The following is a 10,945-nucleotide window of genomic DNA, read 5'->3' as shown; positions in this document are numbered from 1 at the left end:
TTTTGTATATCGGCTATGAAAATGTCATGGTGTGTAGAAATAACGTAACTAAAATGTAAAGTAGTCAGATTTCGTCACTACTGAACATGTATGAAATGAATGTATAAACTTATCATGTTTGACTTCAGTATTTGGACAACATACAATCTCTGGACAGCACACTGACAATAGAATAAATAACTAGTATATACTACATAGAACATACATACAGTACAGTCTACATCATAGTTTAAACATCAAAGTATATAGGCCTATATTTATATTAACTATACGAACACGCAGATTTACTTTTCATTTGACCAACATATATATACGACGGTACTTTGGATTGGTCTTCATTGTGCTATAATAAATGTTTTCGCCTTCAGCTTTTCTACTATACTCTACCACCATCACCAGAGGCCTGCGCGCAGAGATTTGGTATGAGTTTGCGTTATATAGTACTAGTATACACATGGGCCTATAATGCAGCGCGAAAGGAGGAGAGGGGTATTAAGATAAAAGTGACGGGTCAGGTAAATAGTCAGGCAACCTATACAATGAAATCGTGTACCTATACACTGTATTTTTTTAATGAGTAAGATGAGGCTTTGTTATAATATACTATACGTAAACAAAGCCCATTCAAACGTCACTTGCAGTTTAATCTTTTGACTTAAAAGTAAGCTTATGCTCAGCTCTGCTTATGCTCATACGTTCTTGCAAAGTTTTCAGTCTAGCTGTAGGGGAAGTTACATGTTTGTCTTTCTCAACCCAGGTTGGTCGTGTCAATCCTATATACAATGACCAATGACATTAATTACAGATTGTGTGACGTCACATTTCTCTTGCTCAGCAACATGTTCAAAATATGTTTTAATCAGCAGAATCAAACAAATCACAACTAATACATCAGTTCAAAAAAGGTCGATGTTGATATTCTATGAAAGTTCAAGGTGATAAAACATGCTTTCAGGTGTGTCTGTGTCGGGGTTTGAGTATGTGTTGAAATGTTTTTTTCTTCGTCGATAAGTTTATTTATTTGCTCTAGTTGTCAGCTCAATCAATGTTGATTACTTCTGTAGTCCTACTTCCCAACGCAAAGTTGCCCTTTCAATAATTGACCGTTATTAATATTTTTTGAGTTTTACGGATTAGATCGGTCCAAAGAAAAACAAACCTTCTGACGCTACAACACAGAGAAGATCACTTTACATTAAGTTTATTTCACACAGTTATGACAAAAGCATAGATTCAACTTATTACCATGTGTGATTTTCGTACGATCGTGCAACGAAAACTGTAATTTTATCATTTTTTGGACGTAAATTCACGTTATACATGTAGTTGCCATTTTAGCCTTGTTTACTTTGTAATATTTTGTTTTACCTTTTAACCACGTTTTGAGTATTGTAAGGAGCACTGAGACGCAGTTTAGTGCGCTTTTTAAAGAAATTAAATTATTACTTATCATTATTATTATTATCATTATTATTATTATAGACTGATCAATGAGAGGCCTTCATCTATTCACTTGTTATTATTAAACAAAAGACGAATTCGAAAACAGTCATTCTGAGCTGTTATTTCTTCCGCGACACCTCTCTTGGCGGTGCGTATTGGACGGTGCCGTAAAAGAGGCTTGATTTGCGACGATGTAATAAGTTTGACTCCCCTCCGCCTCCCCCATGGGCATCGTGGAACGCTCCACCCATGACGACGTCACCTGGTAACTACGAGATCTGGCGAGAATCAGTGAGATTTGCATTTAAATCAACTGCGCATGCGGACATTTTTCCGCATCAGCTTCGAAAAGATGTCGTACCGTGATCTAAGAAGTAAGTGATATAGGTGTTATTTTATGTCATTTTCGACTCATCTGAAAGACATTGGTCCTAACTTTCCACTTCACAATCATGCAATGTTGGATAAAGTAGATAACAGACATTATACAGACATGGCCGGGTAATCTGACATCCCAATGTTACCGTCACTGTGTCAGTGTCACCTTCATATTTGTAATTATGTATTTTTTAACAACGCCGGGGTAAACAAGATAGTGTAGTGTAACATAATTAGTCGACTAAATCTCGTCTTATTTTGTGTTTTGCTGATAGAATTGTAATTCTTTAAACTATGATTGTTTTAATTTTGTGCACAAAGTATTTCGAATTTACACTTATTTTAATGAAAACAAACAATATGTACCATGCCAACAAGATGTTATTTACCTGGCTGTACTGTACCCTCTCTAATTATATATCACATTTAGTAAACAACAAATTATTTTGTTAGGTACCATTTGAGCTCTCCATTAGCAATTGACAAATTAAGACTATGTCAGAAACAATATTCAATATCAGTTAGTAAGACAGTGAGGTGTGAATGGGTTATAATTAATATAATTTTATTTATTTCATGTCACATTTATGTATTAATACATAAGGATTTGATGTCTGCCAATTACTAGCCATTAGAGAATTTGGAAATTGTCGTGAAGCATGTGTCATTAAAACAATATGAAAATTAATTATAGATGAAGAGTGTAGCTCTCAGTCTGATATTATAAAATATAATAGAAATGAGAATCTTTATTGCATCTGTCAAGAAAACTGCATTTATTCATTGGATTTTCTGCAATAAGTATCTGGTGCTAAAAACAAACTAGTAAACATATGACATTTATTCAAATTTATATGAAGTTGAGGATGTTTTGATGCATATCATGTGTATACTTTAGATATATTTTCTTGTTTTCTGCAGATTTCACTGAAATGATGAGGGCGTTGGGTTATCCACGCCTCATTTCAATGGAAAATTTCAGAACACCAAATTTTGCTTTGGTGGCAGAAGTTCTGATATGGCTAGTGAGGAGGTGAGTTGACTTTAGCATTTGGATATTTGCATATTTAGGAATGAAATAGAATGAATACTATATAGCAATGTATATTGTAGCTGAGAATAGATGTATCCATCCTACAGTGTTCTCCCTTCAGGAACAAAGTGGAATAATGAGCTCTCATGTAATTTCTGAGTACCCTTTTCATATACTGAAAAACATGCAACAAGCCTTTTCATTTCATGCAGAAATGCCTGTATTATATCAAAACACAGCAACATAGACCCAAGAATCTGCTTTCAGGTCATTACAACAGTCGTTGTGAACATTTTTTGATGAGAGAACACTGGTAACAGAACCTTGTAACTGGTGAGACAGTGTCCTACAAATTAGAAACATAATTGTCAAACTCACATTATAGCAATGTATTCTGCTTTAAGTTTGTGATTGTGATTTGTGTTTCAAATAACTCTTCCTAACTCAGGTTACCCACACTGTGAAATTTAACAAATATTGGTATTTCATATTTACAGGTATGATCCCAATACTGATCTACCTATGGATACAGATACTGAACAGGACAGAGTTATATTCATCAAAGCAGTAGCACAGTTTATGGTAAGAATGCAACACTTTTAGTTTCAGTGTTCAATTTATAACTAGTTCTGCACCTCAGACCTGAAAGGTTATCAACAAGGATTTATGATATAATCGGATATACAGTATTGTCATCTCTAAAACTAGTATCTTTGTTTCATTTTCTATGTATGTGTTTCACTCATTTATTGTCTTGTTATATTTCAGGCTGTAAAAGCACATATTAAATTAAACACCAAGAAACTATACATGGCTGATGGTTATGCAGTGAAAGAGTTACTCAAAGTGACGTCAGTCTTGTACAATGCAGTGAAAACTAATAAATCGGGTGATAATGAAGATGATGATAGTGGTGCCTCAATTTCATTTGATATTTCATCAAGGGTAGGTCCTAGCACATATTTACACCATGTAGTGTTTTCATTACAGGGAAATGATAGTGTGTGAAACATGAATGTAAAAGAAGATAATGCATTGATATGTGACAAAAGAAAGCACACAGACATTGTGTATAATATATTGTGTTATTTTTTCTTTCTGTTAACTCTGATACAACAGTGGAAAACCAGATCTTAGCTAAATGAAATAGACACAAACTAAAAAATATTCTGATATGCTGATATAAGCTATTGAATGGACATGTTTTGATGACTTCTATGATCTTGCAGTGTACATTTTGGGAACTTCCAGTGTTTACATTATCATTGATTACAGGGTGATTATATCCCTATTACCCACTTATATATTCTATCATATCAAACAACACTAAGGGACGATTGCACAATGTTGCACAAGCTCAACACACAAACATTGTTTGTTTAGGTCACCCACCCCACCCTTCACCCCCCCCCCCCCTACATGAACATAAAAAAGGGCCGTTGTGCTGCTATAGATCTGAGCCAGAGGTAATAATTGTAAAGCGCTTTGAGAACCCAGACAGGGTGGGAAAGTGCTATATAAGAACCAATATTATTATTATTATTATTTATTATCAAAATACTACCGGAACTCAGAACTATATCTCACATTAGAAGTAATTTGTAATCAACTTATCAACATCTCAGTAGTTAATACAAAAGTTGTTATCATTGAAGGCGTGAAAGTTTTCGAAATTTGGTTAGAAGTGCGAAAATGAAGTTTAGCAATTACATTCCAGACCCCTCTTAAAGGAAGGAAGTTCACTTATTGAGCTTATGTGACATTGTGCAGTCATCCCTAAGTTTTAGTTTGTGTCTGTCTGTAGTATTACATGTAAAGCTGAATTCTCAGTTTCTACAGTAGTATCACAGTTATAGGTGACATCATTGTATATTTGTTTGACACCCCATGGGTACTTTGTTATAGATATCTGACCTAAAAGCAACCAGACAGTTGGCATCAGAGATCACAAGTAAAGGAGCATCTTTGTATGATTTGCTGGGTAAAGAAGTTGAACTGAGAGTAAGTATAATATTTCACTTCCATTCTATATGTTAGAACAGCTGACAAAACAATAAAAACAGAAAAAACAAAGTTCAAATGATGAGATCAAAGATAATCGTGAATTGTTGCCCATGGTAACCATGTCAATAACACACGTTCACAACTGTTGATTTGCTGCATAGTGAAAGTAGAAGTATTGGGAGCAAATATGAAAAGAAAAAGAAAAAACTGTCATGCAAACATTAAAATATACCAGTACAACATAAAATATATAAGTACCTGGCTTTCAGACTTCTTTCTGAATGGAACTGTCAATTGTCAATATAATCAACAGACTTGTCTGTCTAGATTCTAGTACTGTAAATATAACATAGGCTAGGCAGGCAACACGCTTTTCACAAAGTGTTCAAAAGTATTTTACTGTGTAACATTATGTAAGTATATAGCAGAATGATTCACTTATTGGCATCATTTTTCAACGGCTGTATTGCAGTAATAGAGAGTAGGTAACCCATTACATGTATCGCTATTTTGGCTAGATAAATTCCTAGTAGAAATCTTTCTATGTGTCATACCTCTAATTTATAGATAATCACTGACTACTGATTACATTCAGGATTTATCCCACAGACACACTGAGTATACATTTCATATTTTATTTTTGTTTGCAGGAAGCCAGAACAACTGCCATAAATAGACCATTGGAGATAAATGAAATTGAAAAAGGATTGCGGGGTAGTGTTAAAGCAGTGGAGGTAAGACTGATAGCCTAGGGGGTCTCATGGCATTGCATGCATATAAACAATTGATAGCCTAGGGGGTCTTCATGAGATTGCATGCATGCAGATGATTGATAACAGCCAGTATTTTATTTAATGATAAATATTCATCTTCTATAATTCAGTGAATATATTTATTCTAGTTGTAAGTCATCTTTCAATAGATGTATTCCCACGTCTAAAACATCTTACTGCTAATTCCATGTTGTATTAGATTTCAATTTGTTATACATTGTATTGATATTTAATTATTTCCATCCATGCATAGTTAATGATATTATATTATACCAACCCTGTGTTCTTGTCTTTTTTCTATTGCTATTTTAGCTGACAGGGGACCTTGGGTTCTCATCATACCTTTATAAATTTTTTTTTGCTATAAAAAGATGATTATTTTTAGTTTGTCAGTTAGAACTCCTTTGACTAGATGAACTAAAAATAAATTAAAATACTTGCTGACTATTCATTAATTCATTATACAGAATAACTCATTTATCTTTGACATCTACATGTGGGTTGGAAGCAGCTGATATCTAACTGGGTTTGAACAAATAGCTATTAGTAGGAAGGATGTCTGTCATTTTGATGCGACCAAAAAAGTACAACATAATTTATACTTATTGATGAAAATTTCTCCTCACAGAGTGAAAACATTTCTTGGAAGTGAAATCCCAAATTTTCATTGCCATCTTGTCAGCATCATCAGAGGTGTACTACAATGGACCTTTGATGATGGTGATGAAATGTCAGCAAAACTTTGGGATTTGCTGCCAAGAATTTTATTGACTCTGTGAGTAGAAATGTTCAGTGTGAACCCAGAGTCTATAAACATTCATTCTCGCAACATAATTCATGCTGTCTCCAGGTACCCAAGTTACAGCCTTTATGTATTAACACCGAAACCCATGAAGTTCAACATTCACTTGACTCGATTTGACATCTCTATGGAAACTTAAAAAATCAATTTTGAATGAAAGTTATATAATTTCAGTCACTAATACACAATAGTTTTCTTTTACAGCATCAGATCAAAAAAACACAACAGATGTTAGATAATGTAGCATCCGATGAAGCTAATTTAGAAGCCAAGATTGAGAAGAAGAAAAGTGAATTAGAGAGAAATCAAAAAAGATTGCGAACGTTACAAAGTGTCAGGTACAATCAAGGAATTCTAGATGTTATTTGTGTGTTTCTTGATTGTAATGTTCCACTTTGTTCCTTTTGTGATATTGTATGTATATATGTGTGTGTGTGTGTATATATATATATATATATATATATGTGTGTGCATGTGCTTGTGTGTATATGTAAGAGAGGGGAGGGTGGAAGAGAGGGAGACAGACAGAAAGAGAGCGAGCGAGAGAGTGTGTATGTGTGTGTGTGTGTGTGTGTGTGTGTGTGTGTGTGTGTGTGTGTGTGTGTGTGTGAATTAAATCAATAACATTATCACTTGAAAAGAGTATACTTACAATAATACCACCAAGCACTAACCTGTAGATTATTAAAGGCAGTTGTAGAAACTCCAGCTGATAATATAAATACATAGCTGTGTGCTACAGAAACTGACTGCAATATCAACAATAAATGTGAAAACAAGACTAAGTTTTGTATCATAAGATGCTTCATCAGTGTCTTCATCTACGGTTGATCAAAAACTAGACCATGAAAATTAAACTATCACCAAGGCTAAGCAATTATTTTGTCTTGTAAGCTGTTTTAGTTTTTTAAAGTTTCTTTTTGTTTGATTTGTTGATATTCAATTGTTGGATGTTTTAATTATCTTGGTATGTTCTGTAAGTTTGTTTTCATCAACTATGTCATGAAACTGTTTATATCATCATACATAACATAAAATTATTTTGATTTTACAGACCAGCATTTATGGATGAATATGAAAAACTTGAAGCAGATCTAGAAAAGCAATATGAGGTAAATATCAATGACATTGTAAATGAATGACTACATTCTTATCAATAACTTACAAATAAAGTTGATAAAATGAAAATAAACTATGGTATCATTATCTAGAATATGACATGGGCCTGATTCATTCATGGAATATTATGGTATGACTGGAGAAAAAAATGGAAGTTTACTCTCTGGAAACAATATCAAATTTATTCATTTCATATCATACATAGCATCATGTAAATACTCTCTTGACCTTTGTGAACTTCATCAGCCATTCTGTCTTGGGTTGTGGCAATCACCTGTAAATGTTCTACCCATTGTTTAACAAGAATAAAACTCAATATCTCATTATCTTTGATGGAGCTAGGCTTTTTTGATGTACTAAGTCTACCCATAATTGGCATCATCGAAGTTTTATAATACTGTGTTTTATACCTTTCCAGTTGTTTATCGAACGGTTCCGTAATTTAACAAGTTTGGAACAGCAACTTGAAGAATATAACAGAGCAGAGCAAGACAGGTTTGAGGTAGGTTGGAGTAATTGTCTTGTTAGTCTATACATAGCATGGGTAAGTTGGTAATGTAGTCATTAGATCAACCGATGTAACCATACAAAAACAGACATATGGTGTTGGACAAGGTTCATTAGATGATTTCATAAATCATGTCAAGCTGTGAAAATGACATTCTGACAATTTCACATAACATGCTGTAAGCCTGTTATTAAATTAATGTTGATTATTTTCCATGAGTGGTGGACAAGAGCTTTCCGTCACCCATGGAAAATAATCAACAAGAGCTGTCCACCATGGGGAGTTCCCTGTTATAGACAGATCTTATTTGTTGTCATTCAAGTAGTATTTAGTGCTCAAGGGATTAGACAGGGCATAACCACATCATTGGTTGGTATTGGGAAGTCGCTTACCTCAAAACTGAAAGATGTTTTCCTATAAAATAACCAGTAAAACAGAAGCTTGATAGGAATTCTACCAAGTTATCTGGAGTACTAAGGTATCATGTATGAAGTACGGGATACTGATGTAGAGTATGTAGATAGTTACTACAATAGATCAGAAATAAACAAATCTTTGTCTATCATTCTTAACAGGAAACAGAATCATCACTCAAACGAATGCAGAACAAGTTGAAAGATGAAGAGAAACGTTTACAGATGGGTGGTGGTTCAGATGTACTTGGTGCAGATGATGACTTTGCTGGACTAGATGTAGAAGATGATGATGGGTTGAGTGATAGTGCCAGTGATGAGGATATTGGACATATCAAAAAACATGACAGGCCTCAAGGTAGTCAAATTTCTATATTGCATTTGTGTCTCTGGCTGAACACTCTACATACTCATATAAATACAATATACCTTAACTGGGTCCCAATAACACCCATAATTTAGTGTCTTGGCTTATTGCTACGGTAACTAATATTTATTTCAACTCTGTTGTAGTGTGTGGGAGTTATGACCTGATATTAAATGTCTTTTTGATTAATTTACATTTCAGCTGGTTCAGGAGAGAGAAAACCTCGTGTGTTTGGCAGTATGGGGGCAGATGATGATGATGATGACGACGACGATGATGATGATGACGTAAGTGGGAAAACATATTGTTATTCATACACAAGTTCTCTTCTTTATTGAGAAACAGACATGTTGTGCCTCGCGTAATATTAGTGCTTCTATATTGAATATACATAGTATTATCTTATTGTTAGTTTGATGATTCAGGTAGATAATTTACTTTGAGACTCTTACTCTGTATATGGTAGTCTGAAATATAACTTTGAGGTGTACCAGTTGGTTACTTAGGGTGTGTATGGTTCATTTATAGTTGCCTGTAGAGGCTTCTGCTAGGATTTCTGATATGGCTGTGTTGATGAAAGAGGGTAAACTTTGGAATGAGAATGATTCACTGCCCATTTGTACTTGATTTTGATGTCATTTCAGCCATTGCGTATTACAAGTGCCTTAACATGTTTTGGTATACTTGCCATATCTTTCACAGACTAAGATACGTTGTGTTGTTCTGTCCTCATCAGCTTCCTCTCTGGGAGGAGTTGACTGATGTGTGAAGCGTCCTGTCATGGCATACCTTGCAGACTACCTTTCTCTGTTCTGTGCCAAATGCCTTATCCCAATCACTGACTTTTCAGCCTTTTTTGTAGAAAGTTGTATGAGGATGGTAGAAATAATAACTCTGGTTTGTGAGAATGATGTTAGCTGTTTGTCCCATATACCAAATACATGGCAGTACAAGAAGTAGTCAATTACAGTTGATTTAATCTAACTGAAATGAAAATGTAAATGTCAAAAGATCTCAGTTCACCATATATGTGTTGTTGTTGTTTGCAGGATGACAGTGGTTCTGACTTATCTGGTGATAGTATAGACATGGATGATGATGACCTTCTTGATGGAGATGATGTTGGCAGTGATGACTTAGAGGTGGATGCAGGGCGACGTCAAGACATCAGAAAAGACGAACTTAATGATAGTGATAATGACTTTTAAATTATGTTTCTTTACATTGAGTACAACATGTCTATTGTCATCAACCTTGTCTTTTTCATGTACTTAATAATAACTGTACAGTATTTTTGCCAAGCTTTAGAACTTTGGGGAAATCTTGTCAAATTTCCATTATTGCATTCAACATTTGATCATCTACCAAGAATCCAAGACAGTTTTTGATTACATACATCTACAAACAAGTCTGTAAATAATGTTCTGATATTGGTTTGCTTTTGAGCTGAAAACGACATGTACATGAACCATGTCATCTTGTAACAGTATAGCATCTAAATATGAGCAATTCAATTGTGTGTCACTCTCGTTTATAGATACATAATGCAAAAAAAGAGACTGTACTGGTACAAGGTACCCGTAGTAACCATATCATGCTGTTTGTTATTTATGTATAGTTTCAACTGTGATATAATGTGCAAGATGTAGCAAGCACAGTCTACATAGATGTAAAGTTATGTAAATATATATATGAAGTGTTATCAAGTTTTCAATGAATATGATAAAGTTTGTAATAAATATTCTGTTTTGTACAATCCAGAAACATTGTGTGAAAGTTTATGATAGTCATCAAGCTTAATTAATTTATGTCTTCCAATGGACAAGTCATCATTAGTCACTGTCATACCTTACTGAATTGTAGTCTTGCTGCTAGACGTTCGGGCTTTCTTTCGATACTATAAGAGATCGAAGTTCGCAGTGAGGGCTTGCCCGAACAGTCTAGCAAATGTCATTTTCAGACCAGACATTCCATTGAGATTACATTAAGCGGTGGGTTGGGCCATGTATGCATATATATACTTTAATATATTCAATCTCTGCATGCAGGTGTTGACAAACACATATATGTCATTACTATGTCTTATCGGTTTATGGTAATTATGA

At 34.3% G+C, this 10,945-nt stretch overlaps 1 protein-coding gene across 1 annotated transcript; it reads left to right on the top strand.

The window, feature by feature from the left end:
- Positions 1 to 1,760: 1,760 nt before the first annotated feature.
- On the top strand, positions 1,761 to 10,541 carry LOC144435278 (clusterin-associated protein 1-like). The gene is made up of 12 exons (XM_078123867.1): positions 1,761 to 1,817; positions 2,743 to 2,854; positions 3,352 to 3,436; positions 3,623 to 3,799; positions 4,760 to 4,855; positions 5,509 to 5,592; positions 6,638 to 6,771; positions 7,488 to 7,545; positions 7,971 to 8,054; positions 8,636 to 8,831; positions 9,042 to 9,127; positions 9,890 to 10,541. The coding sequence occupies exons 1-12, from the start codon at positions 1,763 to 1,765 to the stop codon at positions 10,046 to 10,048; spliced, it is 1,326 nt and encodes a 441-aa protein (XP_077979993.1). The 5' UTR covers positions 1,761 to 1,762; the 3' UTR covers positions 10,049 to 10,541.
- Positions 10,542 to 10,945: the final 404 nt, after the last annotated feature.

The sequence above is a fragment of the Glandiceps talaboti genome, chromosome 5 (genome assembly GCF_964340395.1).
Source record: "Glandiceps talaboti chromosome 5, keGlaTala1.1, whole genome shotgun sequence".
Lineage (NCBI taxonomy): Eukaryota > Metazoa > Hemichordata > Enteropneusta > Spengelidae > Glandiceps > Glandiceps talaboti.
The sequence above is the reverse complement of the archived record's forward strand: the minus strand, read 5'-3'. Positions and strand labels throughout refer to the sequence as shown.